Source organism: Dasypus novemcinctus, chromosome 21 (genome assembly GCF_030445035.2).
Source record: "Dasypus novemcinctus isolate mDasNov1 chromosome 21, mDasNov1.1.hap2, whole genome shotgun sequence".
In the NCBI taxonomy this organism is placed as follows: domain Eukaryota; kingdom Metazoa; phylum Chordata; class Mammalia; order Cingulata; family Dasypodidae; genus Dasypus; species Dasypus novemcinctus.
Window position 1 is genome coordinate 76,540,652 of NC_080693.1, and position 18,054 is coordinate 76,558,705.

At 51.3% G+C, this 18,054-nt stretch overlaps 1 protein-coding gene and 1 long non-coding RNA gene across 2 annotated transcripts; one reads left to right on the plus strand and one right to left on the minus strand.

Annotated features, from left to right (window-relative positions):
- Positions 1-5,507: 5,507 nt before the first annotated feature.
- Positions 5,508-7,356, minus strand: LOC139437177 (uncharacterized). Its single transcript, XR_011646935.1, has 2 exons — positions 7,301-7,356; positions 5,508-6,327 (listed from the first exon to the last, which is right to left on the minus strand). It is a non-coding gene; the product is annotated as an uncharacterized lncRNA (long non-coding RNA).
- A 218-nt stretch (positions 7,357-7,574) lies between these two features.
- SOX9 (SRY-box transcription factor 9) lies at positions 7,575-12,966 on the plus strand. Its single transcript, XM_058284642.2, has 3 exons — positions 7,575-8,364; positions 9,255-9,508; positions 10,104-12,966. The coding sequence occupies exons 1-3, from the start codon at positions 7,934-7,936 to the stop codon at positions 10,946-10,948; spliced, it is 1,530 nt and encodes a 509-aa protein (XP_058140625.1). The 5' UTR covers positions 7,575-7,933; the 3' UTR covers positions 10,949-12,966.
- Positions 12,967-18,054: the final 5,088 nt, after the last annotated feature.

The window sequence follows — 18,054 nt, forward strand, 5'->3', positions numbered from 1 at the left end:
ATTAGTGACGTCTGCTGTAAGCAGAATCTAAAAGAAATCTTTGAGCCCACAAAACTCCACCTCCCTGGGCCTCTTCCGGACCCACAATGTTTAACCAACTCAGTGTTTAGCCAATGCCCCTCTCTCCTCCCCCAGAAGACATTTTTGCTCCTGGAAAACCATCTGGAAACTGTCATCACCAGTGTGCTGGCTGGCAAAGGTCCCCCGAAGAGTGCATGAAGTGTACCATGCACTGCAAGGCCATGCTCGGCTCAGACCAAGAAAGTGGAGGCAGGGGCTGGAGGTGACAGGCTCCTGCAGAGCAGCAGCGCAGTGGCAACAGCAGCTGGAGAGGAGGGGCCACGCCAGGGACAAAGAGAGCTAGAAGGGAGACTCCCCGAACTGGGGCCTTGGGGCACCACTTCTCATGCCCCCTTTGCCGTGCCCCTAGGCTCTTCGGTGGAGAGGCAAATGGGGTGGTGGGGCACCAGTCTTTGTCACCCATGGGTTCTTTTTTTGTTTAAAGATTTATTTTTTATTTATTTCTACTCCCCCACACACACCCCATTCCCCCGGTTGTCTGCTCTCTGTGTCCATTTGCTGTGTGTTCTACTGTGCCCGTTTGTATTCTCTATAGGTGGCTCTGGGAACCAATCCTGGGACCTTCCAGAGTGGGAGAGAGGCGACTACTCTCTTGTGCCACCTCGGCTCCCTGTTCTGCTACTTCTTCTTACTTTCTCTCCTCTGTGTCTCTTGTTGTGTCATCTTGCTGCGTCAGCTCTCTGCATTGACCAGCACTCTTGCATGGGGCAGCTTCCCCACGTGGACCGGCACTCCACGTGGGCCTGCTTGCCCTCACCAGGAGGCCCTGGGCATCAAACCCTGGACCTCCTGTATGGTAAATGGGAGCCCAATTGGTTGAGCCATCAATGGATGTTGAGCCACATCCATTTCCCCATGGGTTCTTTCAGAGAAAGAAAAGGAGAATCCACGAAGAAAGGCAGAGAAAGAATCTCCAAACAATGAAACCAGAGGGTAAAGCAGGCTGTGGGTGGAGAGGACAGAGGTGAGTCTAACAGGAGGCAGAGCATGGAGACAAAAACAGCAGAGACCAAATCTTGTTGTCCCCTGGATGTCTAGGTACCTGCTACATACTCAAGCAATTTCATTTATTTGAGGCTGAGAATGGTTAATATGAGCAGATTGAGATGTCAAAGGAAAAAGTGACAAGGAAAGAGACAGGATAGTGAGGACGACATCCGCTCGGCTGCGTGGTATTGTCTCTACACAGAACTCTGGCATCAGGAATCCCAGAGCTAACACCCCCTTCCCCAAATCCCTGCACAGCCTTCTGTCCTCATCCCCAGCTCTCAAATTTGCAAGAACCTGTGGCTACCTGGCTTGCTGGTGCCTGACACCACATGGTTTTTAAGATAGTTAGGGCTCAGAAAAACTTCTGTTCAGTACTCCCTCAGAAGACTCTGGAGCTAGAGCCAGGCCCCTGGGGAGAAGTGGACTCTGGAGGCACGGAGTGAGGCTTGGGCAGAGTGTCCAAGCCAAGACCACCTGCCCTGATTTCCTTTCCTGCCAGAAAGACCTTAATTCCCAGGTTGCCTAGGAAAACATCTCAACCTGTGAGAATTTAAGGGGAAGCTGCCTGCCAGGGGAAAGATGCCTGCATATATCTCCTTTTTAAAGAAAATGTCCCTATATTTTGAATCTGAACGTGATCCTTCCCACCTCCTAAGTTAGACAAGTAACTGATTATTTGCCTCTGCTTTGCCAGTGGGATACAAAAGCTGATGAGATAGTGAGGCCAGTTGTCTGCCAACCTATGCTGACAATTTTGGGAGGTTTAGGGGCACCCCAAAGGGAAGCAGATTCTGTAAGCAGGCCATGCTTTCCAAATGTACTCTCTTGGGACTTCCCTGGCATTTCAGCCAACCTAGAAAGTATGTGTGTGTGGGGGTGGGGGTGGGGGATGGGGGGAAGAAGCATGTTCCAGGCCTGGAACTAAAGTGTGAAAGAAAACTACCTGCCCTTAACCACTGAATGTAAACACATTTTGTCCTAAAGATAGTGGCAGGGACACTGTGAGATTTCGTGGGTTCTAAGGCTTTAATAAAGGGGGGTGGAGCAAAAAAGCTATTCTTCCCTATGCCAGTCCAAATTTCACTCCACATTTAAAAATAAAGGAAAAAAAAAACCGTTTAAAGACATTAAGATCCACTTATTCCTTTCATATCAGAGAGAAAACAGGCCTTGGAAGAAAAGTGGCAGCCAGAGAGGGAAAAAAAATACCTCTGCTATCCCAAAACCCCTGGTTTCCTCGAGTCCCCCAGACACCCCTCGTCTCTCCCTTCAAACAAACCCCGGGGGGATCAGGTAATAGGGCTGCCGCGTCTCTCCTGCAGTTCTGCAGACAGCGACGCGTACCATGAAATTAATCTGAAATAAGCACTGACAAGGCAGGAAGCCCGGCGGGTCCCCACTTCCGGAAGCCCACGGCTGTTTCACAAGGCCCTCGGCCCGCCTCCCTGCCCCCAACACTTTTTCTGATGTCACAGGGAGAACCATTCGAGGACCAGGGCCTCCAGCGTTCTGATGTCACGCTTGAAACTGGGGCAGCGCTGACCTCTTGGCTTGGCCGTCCGGAGGCCCCGTGGGGTCAAACGCACCACCCGCGGGAGCCCCCTCCTCGCTCCCGCAGATCCAAAGCGGAGCCCACCACTCCGCAGAGACCGCGCCCAGGTGGCCGCCAGCGAGTCTTGGGGTCCCCGGGCCCTGCCCACAGAGAAGCGGAGTGCCGAAAAGACACCAGACCGTCGTGTTTCATTCTGACAGTTGCCTTCGGAGCGGAATCCTTGGCGGGATTCCCTGGAGACATTTCCCCAATCAATAAAGACCCGAAATAACTTCCCATCCAATAGGATATTTTAGAGGGAGCACTGCGATGCCACTGACATGAACGTCGCCCTCCTTTCAGGGAAACCTAGAAGCACTGCCTGAGGATCCCACCCCTCTTAGCTCGGGGACCTCCCAGGGGCAGGACACCCCGAAATCGAAAAGTGACGCCAGGGGGAAGAGATAATTCCCGTGCAAATCCGCGCTCTGCTGAAGAAGCTCTTGGGGTCCAAGCGAAGCCCCAGGGCCAGCGGGTCCCACCGCAAACAAGGCACCGCCGCTGTGGGCGCTTATTATATTTTTATTGCTAATTCAGCAAGGCAAAGCCCCTTCAGCGGAAAATGTCTGTAAGATTTAAAAGAAAGTTGTGGGGGCGGGGGAATGGGGGCCTAGAAAACTTCCCGCAGGGAGTTTTAGGGATGCCTTAGGGGCGCCGCCGAACAGGCACGCGGCTCCCGGATCCTACGACCAAGGACAGAAATTTTCGGGAAGGGGATAAAATAAAAAGCACACTCTCTCTGGGATCACAGTCCCTTTGCGACTAAGGCCCCCCACCCACACCCCTCCATATTCCCTTTCACCCCCGAATAAGCTTTCTCCTCCTCCGGTCTCTCGATTTGGCTGCGTCTGCACCGCACCCCCCCCCCCCCCACCCGCCCGGGCACGCTGTTGGTTATAGCCACCCTGTTCCCAAGACCCGGCTAGGTCACCCGGGGTAGGCTGGAGGTTCACGCCTTGCCCCCACCCCCCAACACCTTCTGCCCACTGCAATCCTCTTTCTCTTCAAAAACAGAAAGGGGGGCGGGGGGCGGGACTAAACTGCCCGCTGCAGTCTGCAGTTTTGGAGGGCGCCGGATTATTATAGTCTTGGGTGACACGTGCCGGACACCCTCCCCCCCCCCAAAGTAGGGCGCCCGTTTGGAGAGAAATACACATCCATATGTGTTTATGGAACGTGTTGCTGGGAGGTCTGGCGGCCTGCGATGGGAAATACACACACGGACACACATGCACACGAGCAAAATGTCCAAAGGTCACGTTTATTCAGTGCCTTAACAGATATTTATTGCGCACCTACGAAACTATCCGGTACTTTCCTTTTCCTTTTTGCTGTTGCTTCCAGCCCAGCGCCTGTCCTGAGACTTGGCCTCGCTTACCTGCCGCGTGCGTCCGGCGGGGAGATCGCCCTAGTTCCTATGAAAAGTCCTCATCACCCAGAAGGGGCCTGGAGGCAGGGCGCGGGGACCCAGTGTCCCACCAGGGGCTGGGGTCTCTTAATTCGAGGGCACCGGACTCGGGGGTCTGTAAGAGGAATCTCTCCCTCATCACCTCCATTGAAAACTTTGCCCAGGGCTGAGATCGCTAGCAGAGGCTTCTGTTCATCTCAACCAAACCCTTCGTAAGACCTGTGTCCCTGCTGAAAGAGGGTTAGACACGGTCCCCACTTTTGCTAGAGAACTTTGGAGAGGGAGGTGGCGGTCCTTAATTCCCCAGGCAAAGGGAATCCCCATCCGTCTGCACCCCACCCGAAGGCGGAAAACTCTGCCCTGCGTGTTTGCGCCGCGGGACACAGCCCCGCGCCAGCAACCCTGGGCTCGCGCAAAGACGCGGAGGGAAGATTGGCGGCCCCAGTTGGAGAAATTGAACCTGGCGCCGGCCCCGGACGTGAAAACACGGAGAACGCCGGCTCGCAGACCTTGGTTTTCCCAAGTGCCCACTTAGGATCCGCTCGCACCTCGCGCCTCCGCTCCGGGCGGCAGACCTTGCGGCGCTGGATCCAGAGCCGGGACCTGAGCGCTGGTGGCGAACGCACTTCGTAAGGCTCCATGCGTTGCCTGCCACTTTTCTCAACCTGCGCCCTTTCTGTCCCTCATCCCCACCGGACTGAGGACCCCGCCGAGTCTAGTTCTTGGCAGATGACTCGGGCTGAAACTGGGCTAAGAGCCTCAGTTTCCCGATCTGTAACATGAACATTGGGAGCGGGTTCCTTTCCCTCAAGCTCTGAAGTTCTGTGGTCCGGGATTCGTCTTCACGAGGCAGGGAGGAGGGCTCTGGGGTGACTAGGGAAAGTCGCAGCGGAGGGAACCGAGCCCCAGAAGATTCGGCAGAGGGAGGCCCCTGCAGAAATGCAAGACCAACCCACTCGCGAATCAACAGTGCCCACGCGCCGGGCTTGGCCTGGTCCTCGCAGAAGGGCAGAGCTCAACCCTGGGCACCTGAGGGGGAGGGGCTCCTCCCGGCCTCGGGCTCCTCGGTCTGTGCAGAATAGAAAACTTCAGGCATCTCGAGGGCCTTTTTAGCGCCCGTCCTTTCTAGACACACACCTCCCAAGTTCCCCTGACTGAGCGGTCCAGAGGTGGACCCGCTCGCGTAGGATTCCTGCAGAGATAAATCTCAGCAGCAGAACAGCCCTGATTGAGTGGAACTCCCCCCTCCGCCCCCGTCCCCCTCCACCGGCAGCAAAGTTTTCCCGCAGGTCCAGAGTTGGAGACAGTTTCTGGGCTTTTGGCGGCCCCTCTGGATGCAGATGAAAATTGCAGTCCATTCTTTAAGGCAACTGTTTATCTTAAGTTTACAGAAAGATACAAGAATTCGAAATGCCAGCATTGAACGAGGCAAAAATGTACAAATCACTGTAATTTTTTATTTAAAATGTTATATATTACCTATCTCTTGTGACATAATTGTATTGAAATATATATTTTTATAGGTACGCATATACCGTAATAAATTTTGTGAACTCTTTAAAATGTCTTAAGGGAATAATCGTCCTCACGCCTTTCCTGCTAGCAAACATGAACATTACAAAACAAGATAGCTAAATTCCAGACGTCCTGGCCCAAATGTCCGCCTGATGGTCTCTGAGTCTCACCTAGGATCAGGTGTCAGCGAATCACACAGTCCTACAAATGCCTCCTCCCCGGGACCCAGAATTCTGTCCATGCTACCCGGGTTTGTCTCTTCCAAGAAAGGGCGACGTGGTTCTTCTGCTTTCCCAGCGGATTCACCCGGCTGTGGATATAACGCTATTGTATTGAGGTCTCGTAAACAAGCTAGAGGGTACGGGAGATATCCAATGTGAGTCACCTTCGACTAAAAAGAAAATACTGATTAGCAAGGTTGTGACTTACTCCCTTCCGAAGAGTTCCATTTTCTATTTATTTTTTTTTTAACGTCGACTTCGGAAGAAAACCAGAGAAAATGCGACTTTGACAACTTCAAGGAAAATATTCTTGCAGCTCTCATAATCGTGTCTGCAATTTGCAAATTAGACTGCAACAAGTCTTTTTATTTGAGACCGGCTGATTCCCAAGAATTTAATTCGAGGCGAACATTTCCAAAAGCCAGGAAGGGGACATTTCAAATCGTTTTCCACAGTTGCGCCTTTTTATTTGTGGTTCTGAAGACATGTCACCCGCAGGCGACTAAGGTTTTTCTTCTCTCCTAGAACAGATAACCCCGCATTTACCCAAATAGAGTCGGAGCAGTTCGCAGAAACACAAAGGTAGTGTTCAAGTCACACTTTGAAATACATCAGAAGCATCCCCACTCCCTCCGCCCCAAAACTCCCAACTGTCTGCGGGTCAGAAAGGACAGGAGAAAAGACGGCAGGCGCTTCGCCCCTCCAGGTGACTGGCAAAGGAGAGCGAAAGTGGGCGAGCAGCACAACTCCGCCTAAGTGGGGTGTTTTTGTCCGCGGTGCTGCCCATTTGTTATTTGGCCTTTTACAAACTGGGTGCCTGGCCTCGGCCTCGCGGCCCGGGACGGCCCACTAGCCAAGTTCGATCACTGCGATTCGGAGCAGTTTGCAAACTGCTCGCAGTGGCAACTCGGCAGACGTTTTTGATCCGGCCATGGGGCGAAAATCAGAACGTCAAAGCATTTGCCTGTCACCGAGGAGCGCCGGCGGCGTGGGGGACTGGAGGGCCGCGGCTGGAGAGGGGTTTGTCAAGAGTTCAAGGGCGGTGTGGCGCGGGACGGCCCCGGCGACCGCGGGAGCACAGCGTCGCGACTGCCGCCGCCGCCAGCCTTCGCGGGGACTTAGCCTTGGTTTTCATTGATTCCCTCTACAAGAGCGCAGCGCAATCCCGACCAGCCGCTCCAGCACCGGCGAACCAGAGCATGTTAATCTATTTATCTGGATTATTACGGAGGAACAGCGGGCACCGAGTCGCCAAACACTGGCTTCCCAAGCCCATTTTTAAGAGCTTTCGGAGGAGGCAGGCTCCAGGCGCATAACCCGGGCTCCGCGTTAGGGAGAGGCTGCTTTTGGAGCACTGCAAACTCCAGCTAAGGCCCAACAACCACCGAGAAAGCAATGAAAAGAAATGCCGGGGGTGGGGGAGCTCTCAGGCTACACACACACACACACACGCACGCAAAGATTCGCGCAGACTGCACCAAAATTCGGACCTACCGAGAGTACGGCAAACTTACACACTTGGCTGTCCCGGGTCCCCCGCCTTCCCGCAGACCCCCCCCCCCCCCCCCCACGTACATCCCCATCCACCCCTGGGCTGCGCTCCCCTCCCTTTTCCTCCCCTCCCCTCTCGTCACCCAGCCCAGTGCCACAACTCCCCCCCCCCCCCCGTCTGCTCCAATCAGCGGCCTGCCAACCCCTAAAACGCTGTGCTGTGATTGGCTGAAAGTTTCTAAGGTGAGGGGGAGTATTTATTAAAGAGACCCTGGGCTGGGAGTCGGAGAGCGGAGAGCGGAGCTTGCAACAGACTGGAAACTTTTGTGGCGCCGCGACTTGCCAGTTTCACCCCGGGACTTTTTCTTTGCTAGAGGAGAAGAGAAGGGGTGCAAGAGTCCCCCACTTTTGCTCTCTTTCTCCCCCTCCTCCTTGTCTCCACTTCGCTTCCCCCCTCTCGGAGCGGGCAGCTGCGGGCCGGACTCCCCGCGCCGTCCTCAGGGCTCGCGGCCGCAGCCGGGTGACGCTCGCTCCGTGTCCGGGCAGCCGAGAGGAGAGGAGCCCGCGCCTCGAGTCCCCGAGCCGCCGCGGCTTCTCGCCTTTCCCGGCCACCCGCCCCCTGCCCCGGGCCCGCGCATGAATCTCCTGGACCCCTTCCTGAAGATGACCGACGAGCAGGAGAAGGGCCTGTCCGGCGCCCCCAGCCCCACCATGTCCGAGGACTCGGCGGGCTCGCCCTGCCCCTCGGGCTCCGGCTCCGACACCGAGAACACGCGGCCCCAGGAGAACACGTTCCCCAAGGGCGAGCCGGACCTGAAGAAGGAGAGCGAGGAGGACAAGTTCCCCGTGTGCATCCGCGAGGCCGTCAGCCAGGTGCTCAAGGGCTACGACTGGACGCTCGTGCCCATGCCCGTGCGCGTCAACGGCTCGAGCAAGAACAAGCCGCACGTCAAGCGGCCCATGAACGCCTTCATGGTGTGGGCGCAGGCGGCGCGCAGGAAGCTCGCCGACCAGTACCCGCACCTGCACAACGCCGAGCTCAGCAAGACGCTGGGCAAGCTCTGGAGGTAGGGCCGGGGCGACGGCGCCGGGTGGGCTCCGCGGGCCGGGGGGGCGCGCGCCGCAACTGTCGCCCGAGGGAGCCGCCGGTCGCCGAGTGGGCGGGGGAGAGGGGGAGACGAAGTGTTACTTGGCCCAGAGTTTGACAAAGTTCTTGGATTGCTCTCGGGGAAGGGGAGGGGGGTTCGAATGGTTGGGGGGGGGGCGGGGGGAGGGAGAGCCAGAGGATGAGAGAAGATGTGAAAGAGACAGGGTGGAAGGGGGCTGCCAGCCTCGATCTCCCGTCGCCTTGAAGTTCAAGCCAGAGGGGGAGTGTTGCGGTGGGAAGTGGAATTCACCTCTCCCTCCCCCAAACTGCGCTCTCTGGTGCAGCCCCAACTGGAATGGGGAGTGGGGTGGGCGTAGAAGCCAAGGCTAAGGGAGACCCCGGGGGAGGGGAGAAGGAAGAAGAGAGGCTGCTGGAAGTATGTGGGAGGAGGGCAATGGGGGGGGGGGGGGAACAGAAGAAACTTCTTGCAGTTTAAGTGGTTTTTCGGAAGGTTTTTAAGAGAGCTTTGGGGGGGGGGGATGATTCCAGTAGCAAAGGGGTCCCGAGCGGCGGCGGCGAGCAGCTCCTCTCAGCTGCAGGGGTTCCAACCCAGCGGGAGGGGGCGGGGCGGGGAGCCACCGCTCAGGAGGGACTCAAAGAACAGAAACTTTTCCTTTGCCTTGCCTGTGGCCCTCTTGTTACTGTTGTGACTTACAGAAAAGTGAGGGGCCGGTCAGTGGCTGCAAGGGGGGGGGGGGGGGAGGGCGTTGGGCGTGAAGGAAGCCGAGCGCTGGGGTCCCCGCCGCCTCCGCTCGCCAACGTGACAGCTCGGCCGCGTCTCGCTAACCCCCTCCCCTCCCACCCCCCCAGGCTGCTGAACGAGAGCGAGAAGCGGCCCTTCGTGGAGGAGGCGGAGCGGCTGCGCGTGCAGCACAAGAAGGACCACCCGGATTACAAGTACCAGCCGCGGCGCAGGAAGTCGGTGAAGAACGGGCAGGCGGAGGCCGAGGAGGCCGCGGAGCAGACGCACATCTCCCCCAACGCCATCTTCAAGGCGCTGCAGGCCGACTCGCCGCACTCGTCGTCGGGCATGAGCGAGGTGCACTCCCCCGGCGAGCACTCGGGTGAGTCCCTTCTGGACGCCCAGGCCAGGCCACCCACAGCCCCCCCCCCCTCCCCGGCATCCCCCTGGTCCCCGCCTGGCAGGCTCTGCAGGGGGGCTTTGCCCTCTCCGGGGAGGAAAGCCGGACCCCTGCGTCTGAGCCCTCTCCTTTTCCTGCCCAAGGCCCCAGGAGGCTCCTAAACACACACACACACACACACACACACACACACCCTTACACACACCCCGACTCAGTTCCTGTATCCTAAGAGATTAATCCTTTATCGCCAAGTTAAATGTCTTTACAACTTTGCAAGACATCCTCTTCTCTTTGCTGCCCCACCCCTAAAGCACACAGTGCCTTCTACAAGTGGCAGTTTGGTCTTCCGGACCCTCCGAGCCTCGGACCCTCTTCTGATAGAAGGAGGATGCCGAGGGTGCGCTGGTGGGTTAATCATTCCGCAGCTTATCTCGGACACAGCGCGCCTTCCGCGCGGGTGCGGGGCCTTACTACGCCCCAGGGAGGGTCACAGGAGGGTTGCGAAGACTCACCTGCGGCTTTCGCTCAACCCCCCTCGTTGATTTTCCCCGGTTTCTAACTCTTTTGTTGCCTGCAGGGCAATCCCAGGGCCCACCGACCCCGCCCACCACCCCCAAAACAGACGTGCAGCCAGGCAAGGCTGACCTGAAGCGAGAGGGGCGCTCCCTGCCAGAGGGGGGCAGACAACCCCCCATCGACTTCCGCGACGTGGACATCGGCGAGCTCAGCAGCGACGTCATCTCCAACATCGAGACCTTCGACGTCAACGAATTTGACCAGTATCTGCCGCCCAACGGCCACCCGGGGGTGCCGGCCACGCACGGCCAGGTCACCTACACCGGCAGCTACGGCATCAGCAGCACGGCGGCCACCCCGGCGGGCGCGGGCCACGTGTGGATGTCCAAGCAGCAGGCGCCGCCCCCGCCCCCGCAGCAGCCGCAGGCGGCCCCGCCGGCCCCCCAGGCGCCCCCGCCGCAACCGCAGGCGCCCCCGCAGCAGCAGGCTGCGCCCCCGCAGCAGCCGCAGGCGCACACGCTGACGCCGCTGAGCAGCGAGCCGGGCCAGTCCCAGCGAACGCACATCAAGACGGAGCAGCTGAGTCCCAGCCACTACAGCGAGCAGCAGCAGCACTCGCCGCAGCAGATCGCCTACAGCCCCTTCCCGCTCCCGCACTACAGCCCCTCCTACCCGCCCATCACCCGCTCGCAGTACGACTACACCGACCACCAGAACTCCGCCTCCTACTACAGCCACGCGGCGGGCCAGGGCTCCGGCCTCTACTCCACCTTCACCTACATGAACCCCGCGCAGCGGCCCATGTACACCCCCATCGCCGACACGTCCGGGGTCCCTTCCATCCCGCAGACCCACAGCCCCCAGCACTGGGAACAGCCCGTCTACACCCAGCTCACCAGACCTTGAGAGCGAAGGGTGAGGCTGGCCTTTATGATCCTAGAAAGAACCGAAGAAAAGAAGTAACCAACCAGAATTTCCTTGGGACATTGTTTTGGTTTTGTTTTTTGTTTTATTTTGTTTTGGTTTTTTTTTTTCTCATTCCTTAAAGACACTTAAGCTAAAGGCAACTCGTACACAAATTCCAAGACAGAAACCTTTTTTCGAGCCAAACGCGCGTATTACCAACTTCTTGCGACTCGGTGGCCAAGCCGCTCTAGGCTGGTGGGACCAGCAGAGTGGACAAGGGACTGGACTTGTTACACCCTTCTGCAAAGCAAGCATTGGAGGATGATGGAGAATCTGTGACCAGTTCGCTCAATCTCTCTGCCTGTTTGGACTTTGTAATTATTTTTTAGCAGTAATTAAAGAAGAAAGTCCTCTGTGAGGAATATTCTCTATTTTAAATATTTTTAGTATGTACTGTGTATGATTCGTTACCATTTTGAGGGGATTTATACATATTTTAGATAAAAAATTAAATGCTCTTATTTTTCCAACAGCTAAACTACTCTTAGTTGAACAGTGTGCCCTAGCTCTTCTTGCAACCAGAGTATTTTTGTACAGATTTGCTTTCTCTTACAAAAAAAAAAAGGAAAAAAAATGTGTATGTGTTGGTTCATTAACATAAAGAAAAACCCTGAAATTGTGTTATGTGATCAGTTTTGGGGGTTATCTTTGCTTAATTCCTCAGGCTTTCCAATTAAGGAGAAGCTGCCTTAAAAAGAAAAATAAAGGCCTTATTTTGCAAATATGGAAGAAAACAATAGTCTAGAGAAGCATTTGGTAAGCTTTATCACATATATATTTTTTAAACAACACTTTGAGCCTTAAAACAATGCTGCTGGAAGATCCATGTTCTCTCTTCTCTTCCTGCCTTTGCTTGGTTGCGCCAATTTTAAGAAAAAAGCAAAAGGCACACAAAGGGGGACGAACTCTGTTTGGGGAATGTTTCAGCAGCCAGTAAGTGCCCCACCTGCATGCCCCCTGCATGGCTGCCCTGGCATCATGTGGGCCAAAGATGCTGGGGTCAGCTCTCTTGTCACCTGTGCCTCTCTGAACACCAGCAGTTACCCTTCAAGACATTCCACGCACTAAAATTATTTATTTTGTACGGAGACGTCTTAATTGAAAAGAGTATCTTTTGCTCGCTCGTTCTCTTTTATTAAATTTACCTTCTTTAAAATAGGTTGTTGGAGCCTTCCTCAAAGGGTATGGTCATCTGTTATTAAATTATGTTCTTAACTGTAACCAATTTTTTATTTATCTCTTTAATCTTTTTTTTATTATTATTAAAAACAAGTTTCTCTGGATTCCTTGGCCTAGATTTGTACAAATGCCTTTTTTGTCCATCCTTTTTTTTCTTCGTTGTTTTTGTTGAAAACAAACTGGAAACGTATTTCTCTTTTTGTACAAATGAGAGGTTGCAAATGTAGTTTATCACTGAGTCATTTGCAGTGTTTTCTGCCACAGATCTTTGGGCTGCCTAAATTGTGTGCATGTGTGTGTTGTGACACAAAACAGTGCAAGCGTGTCATCAATAGTCCCCTGTGTGCTTTCTCGGAAGGAGAGGAGAACCGGCGGGAATCGGCAGACAGACAGACCTTCCTTGCTGCTGTGGCTGGAGAGTTTGAGGATTGCTTTTTAAAAAAGACAGCAAACTTTTTTTTTATTTAAAAAAAGATATATTAACAGTTTTAGAAGTCAGTAGAATAAAATCTTAAAGCACTCTTATAATATGGCATCTTTCAATTTCTGTATAAAAGCAGATCTTTAAAAAAAATATTTCTGTAACTTAAGAAACCTGGCATTTAAATCATATTTTGTCTTTAGGTAAGGTTTGGTTTGTGTTTGTGTTTTGTTTGTTTTGCTTATTCCCCCCAACCCCAAACCTTTTGTTCTTTCTGTGAAACTTAAACCTTTCCTTTTTTTCTTTTCTTTTTTTGTATATTATTGTTTACAATAAATATACATCGCATTAAAAGAAAGTGGTCCTCTGGATTTATTCACTGGCTTCTCTTAAAAGGGGGATTTGGAGAATATGGACACAAGAGACTGTTAAATGCTGATGTTTTGTTTTTAAATGCTGCTTTGGAGATCCCAAGAAATACACTGGAGAAAACACTGTGATGTCCCCAAAAACCTAAGCAGAAAAATCATGAGACATGCTACCCCTTGAGATCAAATAGACAATTACCTGTCAGTAGTGGCACACTCTGGCAAAAATGCTTGTTGTGGCTTTAATCGCATGCTCCAGGACAAAGGCTTTTCCCTGGCGGGGGTCAGAAGGGAACATTAGACCTGAAATCAGTAGCTTGTCCTCAGAGACAGATTGCCAGAGGTGGTGATCTGCTCATCTTAATTTAATATAGCAAACTTTCTGTTATGAACACAGCACCAAAGAAATGGAATCTCCATTTAAAATGCAAAGGAAGCCAAAGGAAAACAGTGTTCAAAGCGGATGGGCAGGGAGCTTGTCCTATTAACCCGTTTCATGATTCAGAGCCTTCCCGGTTCCTCGGTGGAGACAATGGAATGAGATGACATTTATGATGGTGATGATGATCATTATTTTGTTCCCTCCAGTTTAACTCATTCTGAGCAGATGCAACGGCATCATAAAGGTAATAAGACCTAATCCTGTTTTCCTTGGCCTCAGTTAGATGGGGAGTTTCCAGGATCAGAGAAACGTTCGTTCAGGTCATTTTTCATCAAACAGATGAAATCACTCCTTCCCGCCCTACCCCCACTTAGACACGCCCCCCCCCCCCCCCCCCCCAGCTGACCGGGGAAGCGTCTCCTCTTAGGAGGCAAATCCCTTCCACCGCCTCAGCTGGTTCTACTCCGGCTGTCGCCGACAGCCCTGCCCAGCTCCCAGCCTCGCTGGCATCGGTGCCGCACGCTGCCGGCTCCTGCTTAGTGGCCTCCTGGCTTGCGTCCCACACCAGGATCACGGCAAGCAGGAAAACCGTAGTCATCAAACCCAGGCACCATTAGGACTCGGCCTCCTTCGCAAATTCCTTCAATGAACATGGATGGAGTGCCTCTCATCTGTGGGTCACTGTGCACATCCCCTGCACCCTGGCCCCTTCCACGCAGGGTTCTGCTCCTTTGTGCCATCCCATTCACTCAGGCCCAGAGTCTAGCCTGCCTTCTCACAAAATCTCTATTTTCCCTCTTGCCAATACTCACAAAGTCCTCTGTGAATGTCTCTCTGGCGTTCACTGATTCTTGTCCACCCTGAGCTTGTTTCTAGTGCAGTCAACACTCACCATTCTGCTTTAACCACGCCCTTTCCCTACCAGGGCTGTTTGCCTGCTTGTTCTCCCTTCTCCTAGAAATAGGTTCTGTTCCTCAGTGTGTGACCTTTGGCAGGCATCTTTAGAGCCAAAATGTTCTGTTTGGGCATTAACTCGTTAGGTGACCTATGGCAAGTTGCTTTCCTGTCCTGTGCCTCAGTTTCCCCTTTGGCAGAATGTTTAGAATCCCTTCCTCCTGGAACAGCGTTGTTATTGGAGCAGATATGGGAAAAGAGCAGTCTTCGAATTGGCTGCATTTGAATCTCTTGGTCACTAAGAGACTCCAACTGAGTTGAAATCTCTGGGCCCAGGAATGAGTGTTGCACAAGCTCCCCAAGAGGCTTAGATGCACAGTAAAATACAAGAGACACTGAAACACTGGAGAAAAGTCCCTTTGAACCCCATTCACTCCCATCCACCAGACCCAGTCAAAGCCCAATATCACTAGATTACAAAATATTTTAGAGGAATTTTTCATCAAAATCCAGAAAAACACAGAGCTTATCACCCTGGCAACAGCAACACATTCATCGGGCTCGAAGCCTAAGAAAGAGTCTCCACATCAGAAAAAACTTGTGTTTAGATCCAGGGCTATTTATTTATTCATTTGCACTCAAAATAAAACCTATATTGGACTGTTTCAACAAAAATGGATTTTAAAAAAAAGGACATAAACAAAAGGGAAGTTTTAAAAAACTCATTTAGATTCTGGGCTATTATTAAAAGAGAAGCAGGTAGTCTAGTTTGAGCTGTGTGTTTGATTTTCCCACCTCAGCTCCATCCCATTCCTTCCCGTCCCCTGATTTGCAAAACGCACATTTTTGAGGCACTCTCTGAGGCACCTTTAAAATTAAAATTACTGATGAACTGTGAATATAGCCAGAGATGTATTATTGTGAAGCTCATGAGGCTTAAGCATCAATACACTTCTTTTGCTTAGGTTTCTTCTATGGTCCTTTATTTAATCTTATAATTTAAAAATTTGTATTTTTTTCCTTAAAGAGCAACCCCTGCAAAAAAAAAAAAGGATTAAAAACCCTACCCCCTCCCATCCCCCCCAAAAAAAACCCTGTTAGCTTCAGGCACCACAGACCTGGGCCTGACCATGACCAGGCATCAGAACCCATAAGCAACACAGTCACTTTGAAAAGGTTGACCACAACGTACTTGCCATTTTTCTCAGTTTTAGATCTCAGCAGCGCTTGCCACATAGTAGAGGGTTGATAAATGCCAGCCTTTCATAGCAACCGAGGACCTGACGGCATTGCCACAGCATCCATGATTGGGAATCTCTATCCTAACACCCCGTTGCTCACCACTTGACCTTGGGGCAAGTTTCTTATCCCTCTTAGATTCAACATCTTCATTTCTCAAATGATGGCAATAATATTACCTCTCCGGCATAATAAGGATTAAGTGTGTTAAAGCAGGAAAAGCAGGCAAAAAATCTTAATTACCTGCTCCCCTCATTCCTTCACTTCTCTTTATCCTTTCCACTTGTTTTTTCCTCTTTCTGATATCACCTGTCTCCTGCCTTCAGGGGGGTCTCACATTGACTCTTGCAAAGTTTGTTGGGCCCTAATTTGGCTATTTGTGTCTCCTCATTTGCAGACTAAAACTATTTTACTGTTTTCCATTTTCAGACCTAAATACATCTGGGTCAGGCTATTTCCGATTTGCACTCATTTAAAACAACCAATTTAAGCCGGGAGATAATATCTGTATTACCTTGAAGCTACTGCTGGACACATCTCATGAATTTTCAGGATTTCATATTGAACTTAATCCAGTTTTCATTATTCCATGTTGCCATCTTCCGGTCCAGAAAGATTTCCACTCTGCATCCTTTCCAAAAACATTCACTGAGCACTGACTGTGAAAATAAAGATACAGCTGTGAACAAGAGAGACCCAGGCCCTGCCCTCATAAGGCTTACATTTTAGCATGGGCGATGTAGGCAAAAAGCAAAATAGTACTCCCTGGTAGTTTCCAGTTTAAATGCAATGGGAAAAAAACACACAACTGACCAAGGCCAGTTGGGAGGCTATTGCAGCCATCCAGGTGAGAGATGAGGAAGGTCTAGACAAGGGTAGCATGAGGAGGGGGTAGTTGAGGAATTCCAGAATGGTTTTGGTGAAAAAGCATTGACCTCTTTTTCCTTCTTCTGCTCTCCATCCATTTTTTCAGTGACAAGATGACTCCTCTGACCCAACTTACACAAAGTTACGCACTGTGTTTTCACAATTTGTCCCTTGCAAATTACCCTCCATTGGTCTCTCTTTCAGTGAACTGTGGGTTCATGTGTCCCACAGTTCTCATTTTACCAAAGTCTCTGCGAGAAGGAGCCAGGCTTTTGTATCTAGAAGGGCCTCCTGATCTCCAGACATTAGGCTAACATACCCCACAGGTTAATGGAATCAGAAACGTGGAAGGTATGATAAGAGAGCGTCTAGTTTGGTTGTGTTCTCATTGCAAAAGTCCTTTATATAATATGTTAGACTGTTGAGCACTCCTCCAGTCTTTTCTAGGATACTTCTATTGGTGGAGAGCTCACCTATCCTCTCACAGCGATCTTCAAATGTGGGAAAATTTTTTATCTGCTGTTTCCATCCAAAGGACAAAGGTGGTTCACCTCCCAACCGGTATGGTGTAAATCTTATCTTTCTGCCAAATGACAGCCCTTCAACACACTTTTCAAGTTTCCATTTAGTTCTCCACCCCCCAGGCTAAACATTTCTAATATATTTTCCATATGAAATAGTTTCCAAGCCCTTCCATATCTTGCCATTCTTCTTTGCATATACTTCCTTTACTAGTATTCCTCTTAAATTAGCATATCCAGAATTATTTCCAGGACTCTAAATGTGGTATGACTTTTACAGAATACAAATGGGTTAATGTCTCTTGTAAGCACAAATTGTGCTTCTATTAATTTAAGATTGTATTAGCTCCTGTGGCAGCCAAATCACCCAGGTATGTACTGGTGAATGATTTCTTACCTTCTCTGTATTTGTGCAATTAATTTTTTTGAACCTAATCACAGATTTACATATATCTCTGTCGTGACTGGTGTGTGAAATATCCAGGTCATGCCTTATAGGCTTTTTTTTTTTTTCCCCTTGTAAGCTTAATGTAAGGAGAAAGAGGAAAAGGGATTTGCATCATTGAGCCCTGACTTTGCCAGGCACCGTGACAGATGTTTTATATATGTGATCTCATTTAATCCATTTAATAACCCTTAGAGACAGGTGTTTTTATTACAGTTTTATAAAGAAGAAAAGTGAAGCTCAGAAAAAGTCAGCAACTAACCTCAGGTCACATAATTATGAATTGGCATAGACACCGACCACAGATTTGCCTCCTCCCTACCCCCCAAACTGAAAATCCTCAGTTTTCAAAAGAGACTTGAAAGAGAAGGGAGAATAAATGGAGAAATATATTATACTACAGGGAAGCTCTAAAACAAAATCTGAGCATATGACTCCTCCCCCCTTTCAAAACCTTCCGGTGGCTACCCATCCACTTGGAATAAAATCCAAATTCCTTGCCGTAGGATACAATGCCCTAACCCAGGGGCTGGTAGGCTATATCCCACAGGATAAAACTGGCCCACCACCTATTTCTGAAAATAAAGTTTTATTGGAACACAGGCATGCCCATTTGTTTATGAATCATCTACAGCTGCTTTTGCACTATAATAGCAGAGATGAGTAGTTGTGACAGGGACCCTATGTTTGCAGGGCCTAAAATATTTACTAGGTGGTCCTTCACAGAAAA